The 17,870-nt window shown below is 41.5% G+C and overlaps 1 protein-coding gene across 2 annotated transcripts in view; it reads right to left on the bottom strand.

Annotated features, from left to right (window-relative positions):
- The window catches only part of CAMKMT (calmodulin-lysine N-methyltransferase), a 385,284-nt gene that overhangs the window by 37,411 nt on the left and 330,003 nt on the right, over positions 1-17,870 (bottom strand). For both annotated transcript variants that reach the window (XM_053311986.1, XM_053311979.1), the window contains 3 exons: positions 15,953-16,007; positions 14,810-14,873; positions 4,224-4,290 (listed from right to left, as the gene is read on the bottom strand). In XM_053311986.1, coding sequence (XP_053167961.1) covers positions 4,224-4,290; positions 14,810-14,873; positions 15,953-16,007 — 186 coding nt within the window. The remainder of the gene's footprint in view (positions 1-4,223; positions 4,291-14,809; positions 14,874-15,952; positions 16,008-17,870) is intronic.

The following is a 17,870-nucleotide window of genomic DNA, read 5'->3' as shown; positions in this document are numbered from 1 at the left end:
CAGGTGAGGAGCAGCAGCCACCCTCCCCTCCACCACGCTTCGTGCCCACACAAGTGACGGCAGGGCGGCAGCAGGAGCCGGGAGCAGCACTTCCCCTCCTCTCATCCCAGAGTGCCACACTCGGCACAGCCACTCCTCCCCACCCCACCCCCGGCTCACTACCAGAAATGATGTTTGGCCTGACGGAAGTCTTTTAATCTTGCAGTGACTGTGCTCACGATTGCCTGCCAAGGTTAAATGAGGTTCGTTTAGCCTCGGCAAATGCTTTCTAACCTTGGTTTAAAAGTTGGGCTAGCGGGGGCAGAAGTGCTGGGATTGCCCTAGCCTGGGTTGGTCTGCCCGTGTGGATAGCCACACAATGTGATAGATGTTCCATTTCATCATGGTAGGTGAACACTATTGAAAAGACAAAGGCACAGTTTCAGCCAAAGAAAAATTTCCTCCCAACATCAAATATGGGGTCAAGCTGGACTCTTAGATACAGAAGCAAGGCTTATTCATTGATAGTTCAGTAAGAGGGCACACCCACCTATTGTGTGGATAAGTTCCCAGATTCAATCCTTAGCATCTGGAATTATCTCCACTAATAAGGCCATGTCACTCAACCTGACCAAAGCTGCTTCTTTTCTCCACGTGTACATATCAGCACCGCCCATCAGGTGGAGGTGGGCATGCACCACCTTACAAAGTTCTTAAGGTTTCCCACCAGGGTACTCTAAAGTAGAGATTCTCAACGTTGGGTCCCCAGATGTTATTGGACTTCAACTCCCATAATCCCCAGCACCAGTGGCCTTTGGCTGGGGATTATGGGAGTTGAAGTCCAATAACATCTGGGGGCCCAACGTTGAGAATCCCTGCTCTAGAGTTTCAGTGCAAGCACTCTGTCTCTAGCTATGGCAGCCCTCAATGTCCAAGGAAAGGGGAAATGAATATTCATTCATTCATTCATATTTCTATACCACCCTTCATCCTAAGAACCCAGGGCATTTAACAAGATAAAATGGCAGTAAAAACATAAAAATAAAACAAACATGGCTAAACATTTAAAGAGAGAAGGGGGCAACTCATTGACCAAAAGCCTGAATAAAAGGTCAGTCTTCACATTACTCCTAAAGGCTGGGAGAGAGGGAGCCATGCAGATATCAGCTGTGAGTGAGTTCCACAGCCTGGGGGGAATCACTGAGAAGGCCCTGTCCCATGTGCTTGATGAACAAGTCTCAGCAAGTGTTGGCACACAAAGCAGAGCCCTTCCCGCCAATCTAGTCAGGTGGGTAGGTTCAGCTGGAAGCAGGAGATCCCTAAGTTACTCGGGTTCCAAGCTGTTTAGGGCTTTAAAGGTAATAACCAGCACCTTGTTCCTGGAAATAGATTGGCAGCCAGTGCAATGCCTTCAGGACTGGAGTTACACAGTATGTGCGAACAGTCCAGGAGATGAATCTGGCAGCCGTATTCTGCATCATCTGTAGCTTCCGAATACTTTTCAAGGGCAGCCCCATGTCTAGCACATTGCAATAATGCAAGTGCAGAATGACTAAGGCAGGGTGACAAAGGCCAGATCCAGTCCTCTCGAGGAAGTGGGGTGAGCCTTCACAACTGGCTCACCAACTAGAGTTGAGCAAAGTTGCTCCTGGCCATCACTGCCACCTGATATTCTAGGAGCAGTGCTGGATCCAGGAAAACTCCTAAGCTGCGATCCTGCCCCTTCAGAGGGAATACAACCCCACCCAGAACAGGCTGAAACTCCAGACCCTGATCAGGAGAGGAGAGGAGAGGAGAGGAGAGGAGAGCTGGTCTTGTGGTAGCAAGCATGACATGTCCCCTTAGCTAAGCAGAGTCCACCCTGGTTGCATATGAAAGGGAGACTAGAAGTGTGAGCACTGTAAGTTATTCCCCTCAGGGGATGGAGCTGCTCTGGGAAGAGCATCTAGGCTCCAAGTTCCCTCCCTGGCATCTCCAAGATAGAGCTGCTTGCAACCTTGGAGAAGCCGCTGCCAGTCTGTGAAGACAACACTGAGCTAGCTAGACCAGGCATCCCCAAACTGCGGCCCTCCTGATGTTGCTGAACTACAACTTCCAGCATACCCAGCCACAAAAAATTGTGTCTAGGGATGCTGCGAGTTGTAGTTCAGCAACATCTGGAGGGCCGCAGTTTGGGGATGCCTGAGCTAGACCAATGGTCTGATTCAGTACATAGCAGCTTCATATGTTCCTATCAGGCCCTCTACTATCTACCATCTCCTTCTTGTCAAGATTAAGTTTCAGCTTGTTAGTGAGGGTGAGAGCCAGCTCGGTTCAAGCTGGGCTTGATGTCAAACTGGCCCAGCTCGACAGGTTCAGGGTAGCTGGTCTTGTGGCAGCAAGCATGAATTGTCCCCTTTGCTAAGCAGAGTCTGCCCTGGTTGCATTTGAATGGGAGACTAGAAGTGTGAGCACTGCAAGATATTCCCCTCAGGGAATGGGGCCGCTCTGAGGTTCCAAGTTCCCTCCCTGGCATCTCCAAGACAGGGCTGAGAGAGACTACTGCCTGCAACCTCGGACCAGCGGCTGCCAGTCTGTGTGGACAATACTGACGTAGATAGACCAATGGTCTGACTCAGTATATGGCAGATGCCTCTGTTCCTATGTCAAACTGGGCACAGTTCGAACCAAGCTGGCTCGGTACTCTGCTGGTAAAGGGGAATCTGGTGAGGATTCCCCTTTAACAGTAAAGGGGCAGTGGGGCTTCCCTAAACCTAGAGGGGGTGGAAGGGGAGTGAGTTAGTGGTGGCAAATTGTGTAGTCATGCAAAAGGCCTCTGTGCATGTGCGGAGGTCACTAAAATGGCCCCCATGTGTGCACAGAGTCTCAAACTGAGCTGAAGAAGGCCTGAACTGGGCTGCCACTAGCCCAGGCTACTTTGAGAGAGGCTGGGTGGTGGTGGTGGTGGTGCTGATGCTGCCCCCACCACTTCCCCACAGCTGCTGACTTGTAAGTACAGACTCACTCCCCTCCCGCCCACTCTAGGTTTAGGGAAGCCCCCCTGCCCCTTTACTGGTAAAAGAGTAATCCTCACCAGATTTCCATTTACAGTTAGAGCTCTGAGCTGGTTCGGCAGTCGAACCGGACTAGGTCCGATTCACTTGGTGCCAAAACTGGGCCAGGCTGGTTCGAATATGGCCCAGATTTAAACTGAACCAACCTGGCTGGTTTTGTGCACATCCTACTTGTTAGCCCCCATCCAGCCCATCACAGCTTCCAAACCATGGCTCAGAATTTCCTCCGTCTCCCTGAAATCAGATGATATAATGATGATATATCAGATGATATATGAAATCAGAGATAGAGCTGGATGTCATCTGCATATTGTTGACACCAAAGTCCAAATCTCCGGATGATCTCCCCCAGTGGCTTCATGCAGCTGTTAAACAGCAAGGGGGGACAAAATATACCTCTAACTGGGTAGTTAGCAGAGTAGTCACCTACTACTTGCCTACTATGAGCAAAGAGGCACTTCTTAAGGTGATGATTCTCTTATGTTTCACAGGTGAAGAACAACTGTCCCTGTTCTACGCCAGCACAATACCACTCTAGTGGTTGTTGCTAATGTCCACCTTCTATTTCCTTTTAGACTGTGATCCCTTTTGGAACAGGGAACTATATTATTTATTTTTTTCTATGTCAACTGCTTTAAGCACTTTTGGGGGGGAGGGGAAATAGTATGTAAATATTCCTCATAGCAGTCATCACCATTTCTGTGAAAGACATATTTTGGGGCTTCAAGTGAACACATATCTTGAAGTAGTCCCATTGACTTCAATAGGAGTGCTCCTGAGTAAAGTGCCCTGATAATCATCAATATTTTTAAAAATGGCTTTTAAAATGATGTTTTTGCATGTACCCAACCTTAATAATAACCTGTCTTATAGAGGATAAACTATATTAAATGAACAAAGCAAGTGCTTATGTAAATATAATTTTAGAAAAAAGTTTCTTTTCTAAAGAAAAAAATCAGCCTATACAGGAACTGATTTGGGATCAAGCTTGCAAGCAACAATTGCATAGTAGTACTCCGTGTTTTCACTCTATGTACTGTCAAAACACGGAGTACTACTATGCAATTGTTCCTTGCAAGCTTGATCCCAAATCAGAACCAAGCCCAAGTCTGACCAAGCCACTTTCACTGACTTTCAGTTGGGTTAATTTCACACAGACACAATATACAAGTAACGTAAGAAGTATCTTACCAGCTTGAAATTCCTTGGGCTCGGAAGACTCCTGCCTTTTGGTTTCTTCTGATGATGTCTCTTACATCTATAACACATTAGTTAAGAATAATCTCTACAATTAAAATGATGAATTGCACATTCTTCATGGTAAATACTCCAATAGTTCCAGAGGTCTCAGAAAAACTCCCTCCCACCCGCGCCAAGAAATGGTGAATCTATAGCAGTACATATTTTAATTAGGGCTGTCACCTGATTAAATAAATCTCAGTTGATTGATGATCTGGGTTTTAGGCTGCAACCCTAAACAGATTTACTAGGGAGTAAGACCCACTAAACTCAGGTGCACTTGGATAAACATGCTTAAGATTGTGATGTTAGTTGATTAATCAGTCAATTCAGCCTGCCAGAGCTGTGGGTCTGAAGGTGCATGATGCAGCAACTTTGCTGAAACTAAGCAAGTCTGGATCTGGCTAGTACTGGAATGGAAGACCATTTGGGAGCCCTAAGTATGCTCCTTGAGTTCCAGCATGGAAGAAAGGTGGGATAGAAATGTTGTAGAGACGTGGGATAAATCCATCTTATTTATTATTTCTCTGTGTAAACCGCCCTGAGCCATTTTTGGAAGGGCGGAATAGAAATTGAATACATACATACATACAATACATACAATAAATAAGAACTAAATTTGCATATGAAGAAAAAACAGTTGTTCTAAAGGGGGGGAAACATACTCTCTTTGCTCTTGTAAGATGTGACACCCCCACCAGCAGTACTAAGAAGAATAAAAACACTTGAATGTTTGCTGCAGAGTGTAGCAAACACTGGGATACAACATTTTTCAATCAAAACTTTTTAAAAATTGATTGATCTAACCAATTCATTGGTTTAAGGCTAAGTGAATAAAAATAATTAAAAACACATCTTTTAAAATAGGCTTTTAAATGTTCTATCTGCTGCTGATATCTGGAAGGTTCTTTAGTTTTTATAGTCCTCAGTTTTAAGCTTTTTATTAATATTTTTTAATTTGAAACTTTTAAAAAACACAGAGACCTATTTGTATCAGATCAAAAAGTGTGTGTGTTTTATATAAATATATATCTGAAAATGAGAATATTTGAGAATTCAAGTGAGATTTCTAGAACTCTAAGAGCTGGTGCTGCACCCTGGTGTCCCAGAGTGTGAGTCGTGAACCTGGTTCAAATCCCACTTCAGCCGTGGACTCATTCACTAAATGACCTTAAACAAGACCCTATGCTAGTGCAAGGATGCAGCATAAGGTAGGGGCGTAACAAGGCTGGAGTGGGCCCAGAGACAAAATTTTAAAATGGGCCCCTCGCTGATACACACACACATACTTCACAATATATAGTCATGTGACTTGCCTCTGGGGGTGCCCTCGAGGCATGGGAGCCCCCAGGCAGCCACCTCCCCTTGCCTAATAGTAGTTACGCCCCTGGCATGATGACATTATGCTAACAAAGGAATGCCTGTTCCAGATTAGTCCTTGTGCTGGCTTAAAATGTTGACAATCTGCACAATGCATTGCACAATGTGCTGCATAACAGGTTGTGTAACCTGGTAGGTCCAACCTTTTCTACGTCCCTGAGCTCTTCCACTCATGACTGCACAACATCACAATTGGACAACATCACTTTGTGCAGCCTTGCAAGCTTTTAAAGTATGTGCTACATTTCTCATGCTAGCACAACTCTAGTCAACATGTAAACCCCATCCCACTATCCTTGTTTACACACAACACTACCACAAGGGACTGCCTAACTGAGCATCTGTACAATGCCACCTTGTATGTATGCATGTGCAACTTTGTTGCACTTGTTCAGCATTAGTCTGGAGGTCAGTCACTGATGTTCACAACTTTTTCATTTTTCTGCCTTCAAACACAGTCAAATAGTCATGCATATATTTTAAAGCAATCAATCCCAGACTAAACTAAAGCAAGACAAAAACATACATGGATATGCCCACATGCTGCGGTAATCTAGAGAGGCCAGCTATGTGTTTTTCAGCACAGAAAAATGCAGAAAGGGTTATGTGTGATCAGGACTTTTCAATAGTAACACTCCAGTTATGGAAGTACCCTGGGAGAACTGACTAGTCACTCTCTGAGCACATTCAGACACCAGATGAAAATGACCATGCTTGAGCATGCATCTGAACACATTGCTTTTTAATTATTTGTTGCTGATGATGTGCTTTTGCATTGTTGCTAATGCTGTACTGTTATTTTGTTGTTCTTTATTGTTTTACTGTTTTTAATAGTACTTGCTGAAATACGGTAAGCTCAATTCGAGTAGAAGGTGGCTATTTTTATCATCATTTCTATTTCTTCATACAAGTATATCTATAAATTGAGTAAATACATTCTTATTAAATCAACAAAGTTATGCAATACTATTTTTCATGATGTTCTGAACCAGTTAATTGTTCAGACGTTGGTAGGAAATATGTTTGACTTTAGGTTTTACTGAATATCATACTGTGATTCTTAACTCTAAATTTCTCCCAACATAGATATTTGGGGTCCATCAGTTAAGAATGATTCTTAAATCAAGAGCACATCAATGAAGAAAGGGTGGAACCAGTTGAAGCTGCTGTATCTATCATGAGAATCAAGGAAGTGGGAAGCCTCAGTTTCCAAATACTCATACATGGAAGTATTTCTGCTAAAATCAACAGTTTTTTCTTCTGTCTAGGAAGTTTTAGCTCAGAATGTGTTAAAGAATTCCTGGAAATACAACTGAAACCACATGTATCCAAACAATTCATGTGGACATATGGATGTGACATGTCAAACATGTCATGTGGTTACAAGAACTGTTAAGCACTAATACACTTCGCCATCTAAAACATATAAATTGCTCTGAGGCCAATTTACAGATCATTTAAGTCAAACTGAAATGTAATCCTAGTAAATCCCATGACAGTATATTGGAATCTGTTAACTAAAATTATTCTAAATGAGGGATGTGTGAAGCTTGTCCCTCTGTTTCCACTGAGTTCTTCACTTTGCCTCCTCAAGATGTCAGAAAGCATTATCATGTGTAAAATTGTCTCAGATAATCTTGCTCTTCCATACATGTTTTGTGCTTAATGGGTTCTTAGGTTGTTGTTTTAATTTCAATTGTGCAAATCGAGTAGTTTTCACAGTCAAGTACGGGTTCCGATTCCGGTGTCAGGGAGAGGAGATGTTTCTTTTATGAGCTCCGTTCTATCTTAGCTATTTAGGTATGTTTATAAATATTTCTAGCTACTGTTGCTCTTTCCTTATCAATTTAGTCAGTTGTTATGAGGAAAAGTCTGCAAATCTAATTGTGCAAATCCAGAGGCGTAACTGGGGAAAACGGCGTCCAGGGCAAGCTCTGTCTCTGAAATTGCGCCCCCGCCCCCCCACATCCTAACACTATATCTGCAGTCCTGCACCCTGGCCGGCGGCCCGAGGGAGTCGTCGTGTTCCCCCTGATGGCTTGTGGGGAGGGGAGTGAGCGTGGCAGTGGCAGGCGGTGGCAGATCGCCGAGTACAGAGCGACGCCAAGGCCTGCCTTCTGGCCCAGCGTCGCTGCCAGCTCGTGCCGCACCGCCGCCACTACCTGCGCCCTGGCCGGCGGCCCGACGGAGTCGTCATGTGTCCCGGGCCCCCTGATGGCTTGTGGGGAGGGGAGTGAGCGCGGTGGTGGCGGGCGGCGGCGGGACGCCGAGGCCTGCCGTCTGGCCCGGTGTCACTTCCCAACTGCGAGGTGTCGCTCTGTACTCAGCGATCCGCTGCCGCCTGCTACCGCCGCGCTCACTCCCCTCCCCACAAGCCATCAGGGGGCACATGACGACTCCGTCGGGCCGCAGGCCAGGGCGCAGGTAGCGGCAGTGGCATGGCGCGAGCTGGCAGGGGCGTCCGGTGGCTGCCGCCGCCCTGAAAAAATTTTTTTGTGGGGAAGGGGGGGACATGGCACTTTTTGGCACCCCCCACGTGACCCACCAAAGTGGCGCCCAGGGCACGTGCCCTGCCTGCCCCCCCTAGTTATGCATCTGTGCAAATCTATCCACATTATAGTGCCAGATCAGCACATGTGTCATGATGAATGGCACAAGTTGTGGCTGGGAATGTGCATGAGATTCTGCATGCTACCAAGAGTAATGCTGTGGTCACAGACATCCGCATGTGGCTAGCATTCTGAGGTGCATTAGGTTGGTTTTCCTCTCCTCTCTGCCTAGCTTGTACAAGGGGATGCACATCCAATCACTCATAAGGTTAGGATAAATTGTCCACACAAGTGAGAACAATTATCAAGTTCAAAATTGAACGTTGCAGATTACTGCAACATCCCAAACAGACAGATCTGGAAGTCAGTCCTCCTGATCTCAGTAAAACTTGTGATTAAATACATGCAATCAAAAAATGCAGCAGAAATCACCCCAAGGTCATCAGACTGTTCATCTCCTCCTTTAAAGCATTGTCCTAGCCAGGGGCGTAACTATAATAGGGCAAGGGGAGACAGTTGTCTGGGGGCCCACTGCCTTGGGAGGCCCCCCAGAGGCAAGTCACATGACTGACTCCCCCAGCCGCACACCCACCCGGGCTTCCTTGAGTTGTATTCATCCTCTGAAACTGATGTGAGTGTTAAGACCTGGAGCTACCAGAACAGCATGCCTTTCTCTAGCACCATTAGATGACTTGAAGCGTCCACAATTTACAAAACTTAAAAAAAAAATTTAGGATGATGTTCTGTTGTGGCACATAGGTTGTGGCACACAGGTGTGTGTGTGTGTGTGTGTGTGTATTTTGTTACCACTATTCAGCCTCATTTAAGATTTCTTTACTTCATGAGCTGAGCTTCAGTGAGGGGGGGGCATTTTAAAATCCTGTCTCTGAGCCCACTCCAACTTTGCTATGCCCCTGGTCCTGGCAAACCATTGCCACTGTACGATTGTGTAGAACCAAGTGAAGCAACCAAGAATCATCTAGTTGGCTGGTGGTGGTATACTTCAATCTTTAACACATTTACTTGAATTTCAGTAGTACACACTTGTAGGCAATTGTGTTCACAGCCCAGTCCCACAGTCCTGAAGCAACTCCCATTTGATTCCTAAAGGACATACAAAAGAACATACACATCTTTTAAAAGAGGCTTTTAAATGTTTCACCTGTCGCTTATATCTGGTAGGTTCTTTCGTTTTAGTTTAGTTTAGTTTAGTTTTCATAATTCTCTGTTTTTTTGCTTTTTTAAAATAACGTTTAATTTGAAACTTTAAAAACAACTAATTCTGATTGTGGCTTTAGCATGGATTTCTAACACATCGCCAACGTATCAACTTACTTAATTTGGTTAATTTTATTAGTCTTATTTTACATTATATCTATTTTATAACTGTTGTGAGCCACCCCAAGCAGTAGTGTACTGGAAGGGTGGGGTATAAATATTTTAAATAAATAATTTTTAAAAAACAACACCAGCCTTAAAAATAGCGGTAGCTCAGTGACATGCAGGATGGGTTGCACTGAAGAGTAGTTATTTTATGTGGAGCAATAAATGCAAGTTCACCCTACTATGTTGTCTGCTGGTTGCAATCTCAGTGCAGTAAACTACTACCATACATTTGATGAGTAACTTTGTGCTGATGCAACTACTGTGGCTCCATTGTGACTAGAATGAAGATAATCTTTAGGTGAGTTGTCTTCATTCCCCGGTCACCGCTCCCCTTTCATATGCCCTTATGACACACTTGTAGATTTGTGGGTAATCCTAGCACAGAAGTGCCTGTCCAGTTTGTTGTTGTAATGGCATAGATATAGTGGCCAGGTTGGAAGTTATGCAAACAATGGCTGTCCTTCTGACTAATGGCGCATGGGCACTGCTAACATCAGCTCCTATGCAGCACTAGCACCCAAGCTGGTCTCTGCACTTTCCAAAGCACGGGTTGTGCAAGAGCACAAATACTTTTTGGAACTTGCCTGCACTCCAGAACTGTGAAGTTATTTTGTTGGTTGGTTGGTTTAACACATTTGTATACTGACCAAAACACAAGTCTCTGGGCAGTTTACAACAAAACAGTAAAAACAATAACATGACAACCATTTAAAATTTAAGAACATTAGAACTATTTAGAACACAATTAAAACAATATCTAATTAAAAGCCTGGGCCAACAAATACGTCTCGACTGCCATTTTAAAAGTTGTCAGAGATGGGGAGGCTCTTATTTCAGCAGGAAGTATGTTCCAAAGCCTCGGGGCAGCAACAGAGAAGGCCTGTCCCTGAGTAGCCACCAGACGAGCTGGTGGCAACTGCAGACGAACCTCTCCGGATGATCTCAATGGGTGGTGTGGTTCATAGCGAAGAAGATGTTCTCATAAATGTTAAAGAGGAAACACATGCTTGACCCTCAGCAAAATGTTTCCACTCTAACATTACTGTGCAGGCAAGCTCTGAAAAGTATTTGCACTCTTGCACAAGAGTGACTGTGCTTTGGAAAATGCAGAGACCAGCATGGAGGCTAGTGCTGCATGGGCACTGATGTGAGGAGGGTCCATGCTTCGTTAGTCAGGATGTCAGTCAATGTTTAGAAAGACAAACACAATAGCAGCATTTCTACAATGCATGACAGCGGGAGTACCAGAGGCTCAGAAGGCCATGCTAAACGAACTCCATAAATGTAATACAGTGTTTTTGTGTGTGCAGTAGATGCAAAACAATAGCTATAACATCATTTTTCCTAGAAGCCCTCCATACTTTGGATGAGTCTTTTGAAATGTTTCCATGGCATTCTGCATAATGCCATGATCTGAACCATATTCTCACAGAAAAAAGAAAGGGCATGACTAATCTCATAAGTAGCTACATATTATTTGATTAATAGAACTAATTCACTAATAAAACAATCAGAATAAGGCTAACTCTTATACCTCCTTTTAAAAAAGCGGCTTTCAATACTTGGTTTAGCTGTGTAAACATAAAGACCGGTCCTATAACCCTTAATTTACACAGATATCCTAGTGAGATTGAAATCAACAGAATGTATACATTATATATAAATGGATACAGTAGTTTATCCAACATATTTTACATAGCATAGAAATCCGCATGTGGAGACAACCAGATTAAACCTACCATTTACAACCTAGACATTTTCTATTTAAAGATCCACACACTATTTAGTGACCATTATATTATACTGTGACAGTTCTTTCTACTATGGATATTTTAATGTAGTCTAAGCTTGCTTCATATTTTTAGACACCCTATTTAAATCCACATGTACAGGATCAGAAAGAGAATTAACATAGAATGCAAATCACTTTATAGAGTCCCACAACAATTTTTCCTAATCAAATGCCCAATTAGTGATGTAGAACTTCTGTGTTACATTTAAACGACTGCATGTTTTTTTAAGAGTGAAATGTTTAAATATAGTCAGAACCTTCATACTGAGATCTGGCTAAGGGGTCAATAGAATGGCTCAAGGCATAAAATTCAGATCAATATTTCTTCAAAGTTTAGAAGATGTAAATCTGATGTTCAGATTCATCATTACATTTTCCTTTAGCACATTTTGGTTTTTAGCGACTGTATCATTCTAGTAAATAGCAGAATCATAAGTTTATCAAAAATAACCATCGCAGTGCAAAAATACTATTTCAAGATGGCTAATAAATAAACATTACTCTGCAATGCAGTTGCTAACAGCAAACAGAACTTCATTTCAATACAGTTAATGGGATACAGCAACAGTACAAACTAATACACTGTAAACTAGAGTATGGTGCTACAGGTGATAACAGTAACAGTTTTAGAGTTTTAAACAAGGAAATACATGCATGTTCACATGCAACATAACACCACTTGGGAATATTAAAGTCACCCTAAACTATTATGCATATGAAGAGAGAGTGCTTGAAACCTGACATAGTTAGTTCAAAAGCAGGCCTATGTATTCCATGCACCTGATAAATAATGATTTTGTATTAAGGGAGCACATGCTTTGACATCCCTATAGCAAATGAAATTATTACTCTCACAAATTAATTGACAATCAACCCATCAAAGACTGATGTGACACAATATATTCAGTAAGGGTGGTTAAAACACCCACCCACATCCACACACCATTTCGCAAAAGCAGGACCCCTAGGTATCCTCTGTGAATAATGCTAATAACAGCAACAATAATAAGTATGACAATGATGATAATATAAAAGTGGATGCTCAGATGCAATGCACTATTGCCAGGTCGATTTTCAATTACATTTCACTGATGTATTCATTTGTTTCTTAATGTGTTCATCTTGGCCATTAAGAATAATTAGCAGGCTTGCTTAGTGATTTCCTGGCTTCTGACTGATTTTTCCTCTTCCTGGGTTGACACCATTTTGACTTTTTAGAAAGGAATTTGTTGACATTATAGTGTAACTGGCATTTAATTTAAAGTTCCAATAAATTTAAAGTAAACTCTAATTTGAAAAAAAAGGACATTTTAACACTAAGATTTTAACTATGCATGGAACAGAATCTAGAAGAGGGACAGTATGTAAAACTTGTTCACTTAGTGGGGTTTCTATATGTGTACACAATTAATTGTTCAAGCACGCTAACAATGGTGTTGAAAGTTAATAAAAACACACATCGCTTTTCATATCAGCTTGGTAAACTAATCTTAACATATTCAACTGGAAATATGTTCCATGGATTTCAACATAACATTTTCATGTAAGCATTTAGTTAGTAATTTTCTGTCTACATTTACATGGTATTCCAGTGGGGCTAAAGTGAGAAGAGTCTTGTCTAAAATATGCTATATATGTTTTGCCCATATAGCAGAACACAAAACCACAAGATAATGCTACTGGCTATTTTATTACACACTTTTAAATAATGCACTTTGCAAAGTCTGTACTCTGCTGAACTGATGCTCAGTTATAAAAGTAACACTACTTCAAGATGTAACTTAATAAAATAAGTAGCTTTTTAAAATCTAAAGCTCTAAAATTAAAAAAGAAAAGCATGCCACCTAACTAGCACTATGACTCATCAGAGGACTTCAGCAATGCAATAAAACTTCAGAACAGATAGGCAAGAAACAGCTAAAACTGTTCAATGCTCAACTGATGATTCTGTGGGCAAGCTAAAACTGAGCTTAAACTAGTTGCTGAGTGATATAACTTGATTTTGCTGGAGTATCTTCCACTTAAATAGATTGGGTTTTTTTCAAATATTTCCTTTTGTGCATTTTTTGCTTTTTCACAGAAGTATGGGAGAATTTAGAAAGTGATGCTTAAACACTGTGGTACATTGGATGCAACAAGACAGTGCATTCCAGGAACGGCGGGGGGTGGGGAGTGGGAATCAAACAAGATTTTTCTGGCTGAAGACTATAACCCTACACGAGCAGAAGAAAAACATGTTTTAAAGCCATGAATCATATTTTAAAGGATATGGTAAGTGATTAAGACTGGTTTCTTCACTGAATTCTCTAAATATTTGAAACAGATGTAGCTGTCTTGTGGTCCCTTAAACAGGGAATATAAGCTTTCCTGAAGACTGATATTCTTGTATTACTTATTGCATCTGTGTTTAAAATATACTCCCGCCCCCAGTTTTTTTTAATGAAAACATCTTATAACAGTGCTTAAATAAAATTGCCAAAAGGACTTATTTTGATAATGTTAACAAAGAGATTTCTTCATAAGTTTGATATCACAGACCCCCCCCAACATGCAAATGACATTATCATCAAGAACCAGAGCAAACAGATATCTTCTGCTTTTCCCTCTCAATTTCTAACAGCCATTAATATTCACTATGGGACTCAGTTCTTGTGCTATTGTAGACATTTAGTTAGTTGAGAAGGAATAATTTGAAGTCATATTAAAGTGCAAATATGTTTATCTGCATATGAATTAATAAGATAAAATTTAAAAAAGTATCCAAATACAGTAAATTATAGCTGTACTGAATGGAGAACATTTATTAGAAAACTGTGTCTGAAGAAAAATAATGGACAATTGGCAATCAATTATATAAACATGCAGCTCATCTGAAATTAGGAAGACGTTGGTAGGAATGATAGTGAATCCGTACTCCAGTATAGACAAAACACAGAAATTAGGTGAATATATGCATAAAGTATGCATTTATGTTCTATTAAAAACTTAGCATTCAAAACAGAACAAACATAGAATAGACCAGCAAAAGGAAAATACCATCAAACTGGAATGGATACTTAGCTCTGCTACTGTACATTTTAAAATTGATCTTATTTGAATGAAATCTTTGAATATGTACTTAAACGTGAGACCAGTATTTGTCATGTTGGTGCTTTTTGTCTAAATATGCATACTTTCCCCCCACCGCCCACCCCCCAATGCAAAGAGAGAGTGGATTTATTCTAAGGAGCACTATAGGTCTATTCAAGGATTTTCCTTTTTTTTAAAAAAAATAAAATTATCTCTAGTGGATGTTTGTGTATATACATATATTAATATATACATCCCTTGCTGTCTTTATATCAATTGTTGCTCAGCCAGCAAAAAAAAAAAAAAAAAGGAAAAAAAAGGAACGAGCCTAACCAACCAGTTTTCTATCTGAATAAGGATACTTTTGATGGCCTTTTCATTTCCATCAGTTAACAGAACTTCTTTGACATCTGCAGAAATAGCAACCTGGAAGGGAAGAAGGAAAAAAAAGAGCACAGCAAACAATGAGCAAATATGCCTGTCTGTGTGGAAGTGAAGACAGGAGTGACAAGCCTTCAGTATCATGCTTCCTCACCTATTTCTCTGTAACAGTCTTCAATCTTTTTTCATTTTATGTCTGCATTATTTTAATCATTCAATCAAATCAGTCAATACTTTTATCATTCCATTTGCGGGAGCCTCTATCTTGCTATCATTCTGTTCCGTAATTGCATTGTGACAGCGGATGATGGTATTCTGAGAGGCTTTCATTTGCGGGCTTCTGTTTATCTAGTAGAGCCATCATACGAGGCTGTCACTCTGCCTTTCAGCTTGCTTCTGTCTGACTGCCTGATGCCCTTCATATAACTTTGCATTGCAGGCAGATGGCTTTGTAAGGGTAATTTTTTTGTGAGCTTTGACATGCTCGCACATTGGGCTGTAACCTCGACACATTGTGTAAGAACGACAGGTTTGTCAAATGCCAATCAGTGTAACAATATGCTTTTATTTGTAGAGACATAAAAACTTGTCTAATGCACTGCACTGCTACATAATATCTCCTGAATACATGACTCAGAACCCAGAGAATGGGGAACAAGGCTCCTGAATGGCCAATCTAATTCAAAAGAATCTAATTACCGAGAGCTCTGGATCATGTTTGTTGGTGTAATAATGCAGGCAAAACATTAGCAGCTATATCATGGTGCTCCAACTGTGATTCGCCAGGCTATTCCTGTATCTTAGCAAATGGGGGACTATAATCTGAAAGGTGGGGGGGGGGGAGAGAGTTTCAGCTATGGCAATGAAAGACAGGCCATACATGGCCTGCAATGTCACAACAAGAGATATTGACTACACTGAGGCAAAATGTTTCTGCTCATCGAGGCAACCATAAAATCAATATGATACGAAAGCAAGTCAATCTAGAAGCTCTCTCAAGACGCTGCAGCTTGACCGCAGCTGATTCTGTTGACAGTTCTCTGACCCAGCAGTTGGAGGCACTGGAACATTTTTCCCCTTTTGTTCCTCTCTCTGAATGGGATTGGAATTGAGAAAAGACCTACCATGAGCCCAGCCAAGCATGTCATGCCACCTCCTAGCTCACACACAGCAAGGCCCCTGAAAGAGAGAAAGGAAATGGTAGAACCCATACAAATTAGATGAAAATGGCCAGAGAGACATATATGTTACAAGAACAAATTGCCATCTGTAGCGAGCGCTGAGGTACCAGGAAGTAGCAGAGACACGACTGGGCTACCTCATGTCGTTTTGCGTTTTAAAAATAATTATGAAATAGAAAAGTCACAAAGCAGGCAAACCAGTAGGGGTTCCCTCATTAGCGTTCAGTGCAACATTACCACCGCTGAGCTGAAAAAATCCGAGAAGGTTCTTTCCCCCCCGCCTTGTCAATGGCACTGTCTTTTAGAACTAAACTAGCTAGAGTAGCGAAAGATAATTGTTAGGAAAGGATAACACTGTTAATTCACATTCATTCCTTCAAAAACAGTTAGACAAGTAAAGGGAAAAAATTAATATTATTTCTCCCTCTCGCTCTCTCTCCCTCCCACTCTCTGGAGAACTATAGGATGATTTAAGATTTGTAACAGAAACTATAACACTTAAAATAAGCTACATACCTTACTTTTTTTTTTTAAGGCTACATACAGGTGGAGAACTTAGCTCATAAATTAGCACATTAATTGCGAACGGTTGACAAAAGATCCTGTTGTTTAAAAAGAAAACTCTGTGGAATTGCCTTACTACGAAATGTTCTTGTTCAGTGGGGTTGTTCAAAAGTAAGCATGATTATGATTGGCACCAATAGAGTAAAACAACTTTAAAACTTGGTGCAACGTCAGATATTTGCTTGTAGATGTCAAATGAAAAGAAACATTGGGTTATCTGATGCCCACACCACTCCTAATTTATTCTAATGATCCTAGATACTACCAATCTATAGAGCATTTCTGCTCTATAGTTAAGGCTCTTGGTGCGTTCATTTAAGTTAGGTAATGAGTCATCTACCATTAAATATACTAGTACATGAGCCCTCTGTCAGTTACCCCCCCCCATGGTCAGTACCATGTGGGGGGGTGCTCAGTGTTTCTTGATGAGGTCTGCACCCCTAAAGATGGAAAATCTTTCTGCTTCCAGTGTGTTCTCATGCTTTTATTGTCCTGACCATCTGGCCTGCAGTGGCCAAATTTGCAAGGGTGTTTTTAAACTTTTAAAGCTTTTTAAAGTTTTTAAAACACAAAAACTATGATGATGTTTTATTGATGTTCTCAGAGGAATGGAGAAGAAAATTGGCTGGAATGTCCTTCAAAGATTACTCCATGGGGAGAGTACAGTTTGTTCATTGTTATCCCAACACTGACCCTAATCCTACCCCTTTCTTCTGTGCATTGGCGGTAGGGATTAATAAGGGGTGATAACACCCAGAAAGCAGTAAATGCAACAAATTATAAATTATCAGTCTCGAGGGCGGGGGGGGGTAGATGTTGCCAAAAACTATTCTGATTATTCATCCCATGTTACCGTTTCCCAAAACTTGTGGGCCTGACTTATGGATGTACTAGAATGTAAACACCACAAATAACTGAAAATACACTTATACAGAACTATTAAAATTCAAACCCTACCCCACGTGGGGGGGGGGGGGAATCTGACATTTGAAAACTTCTAGGAAATGCTGAGGGGCTCAGGTTTTGGTGAATCTTCACATGAAGCCTATAAGAACACACACACTGACCCTCCCTTCTTGTTTAAAGAAGGGCCCTATGCACCGCCAGCACAGTACTTCCACTGACTGTTGCTGGTGTCTATCTGATGTTTCATTTTAGAATGTGAGCCCTTTGGGGACAGGGAGCCATCTTATTTATTTGTTGTTTCTCTTTGTAAACCGCCCTAAGCTATTTTTGGAAGGGCGGTGTAGAAATCGAAATAATAATAATAATAATAATAATAATAATAATAATAATA

The sequence above is a fragment of the Hemicordylus capensis genome, chromosome 1, assembly GCF_027244095.1.
Source record: "Hemicordylus capensis ecotype Gifberg chromosome 1, rHemCap1.1.pri, whole genome shotgun sequence".
NCBI classification, from domain to species: Eukaryota; Metazoa; Chordata; class Lepidosauria; order Squamata; family Cordylidae; genus Hemicordylus; species Hemicordylus capensis.
This window is presented reverse-complemented; position numbering and strand designations above follow the sequence as displayed.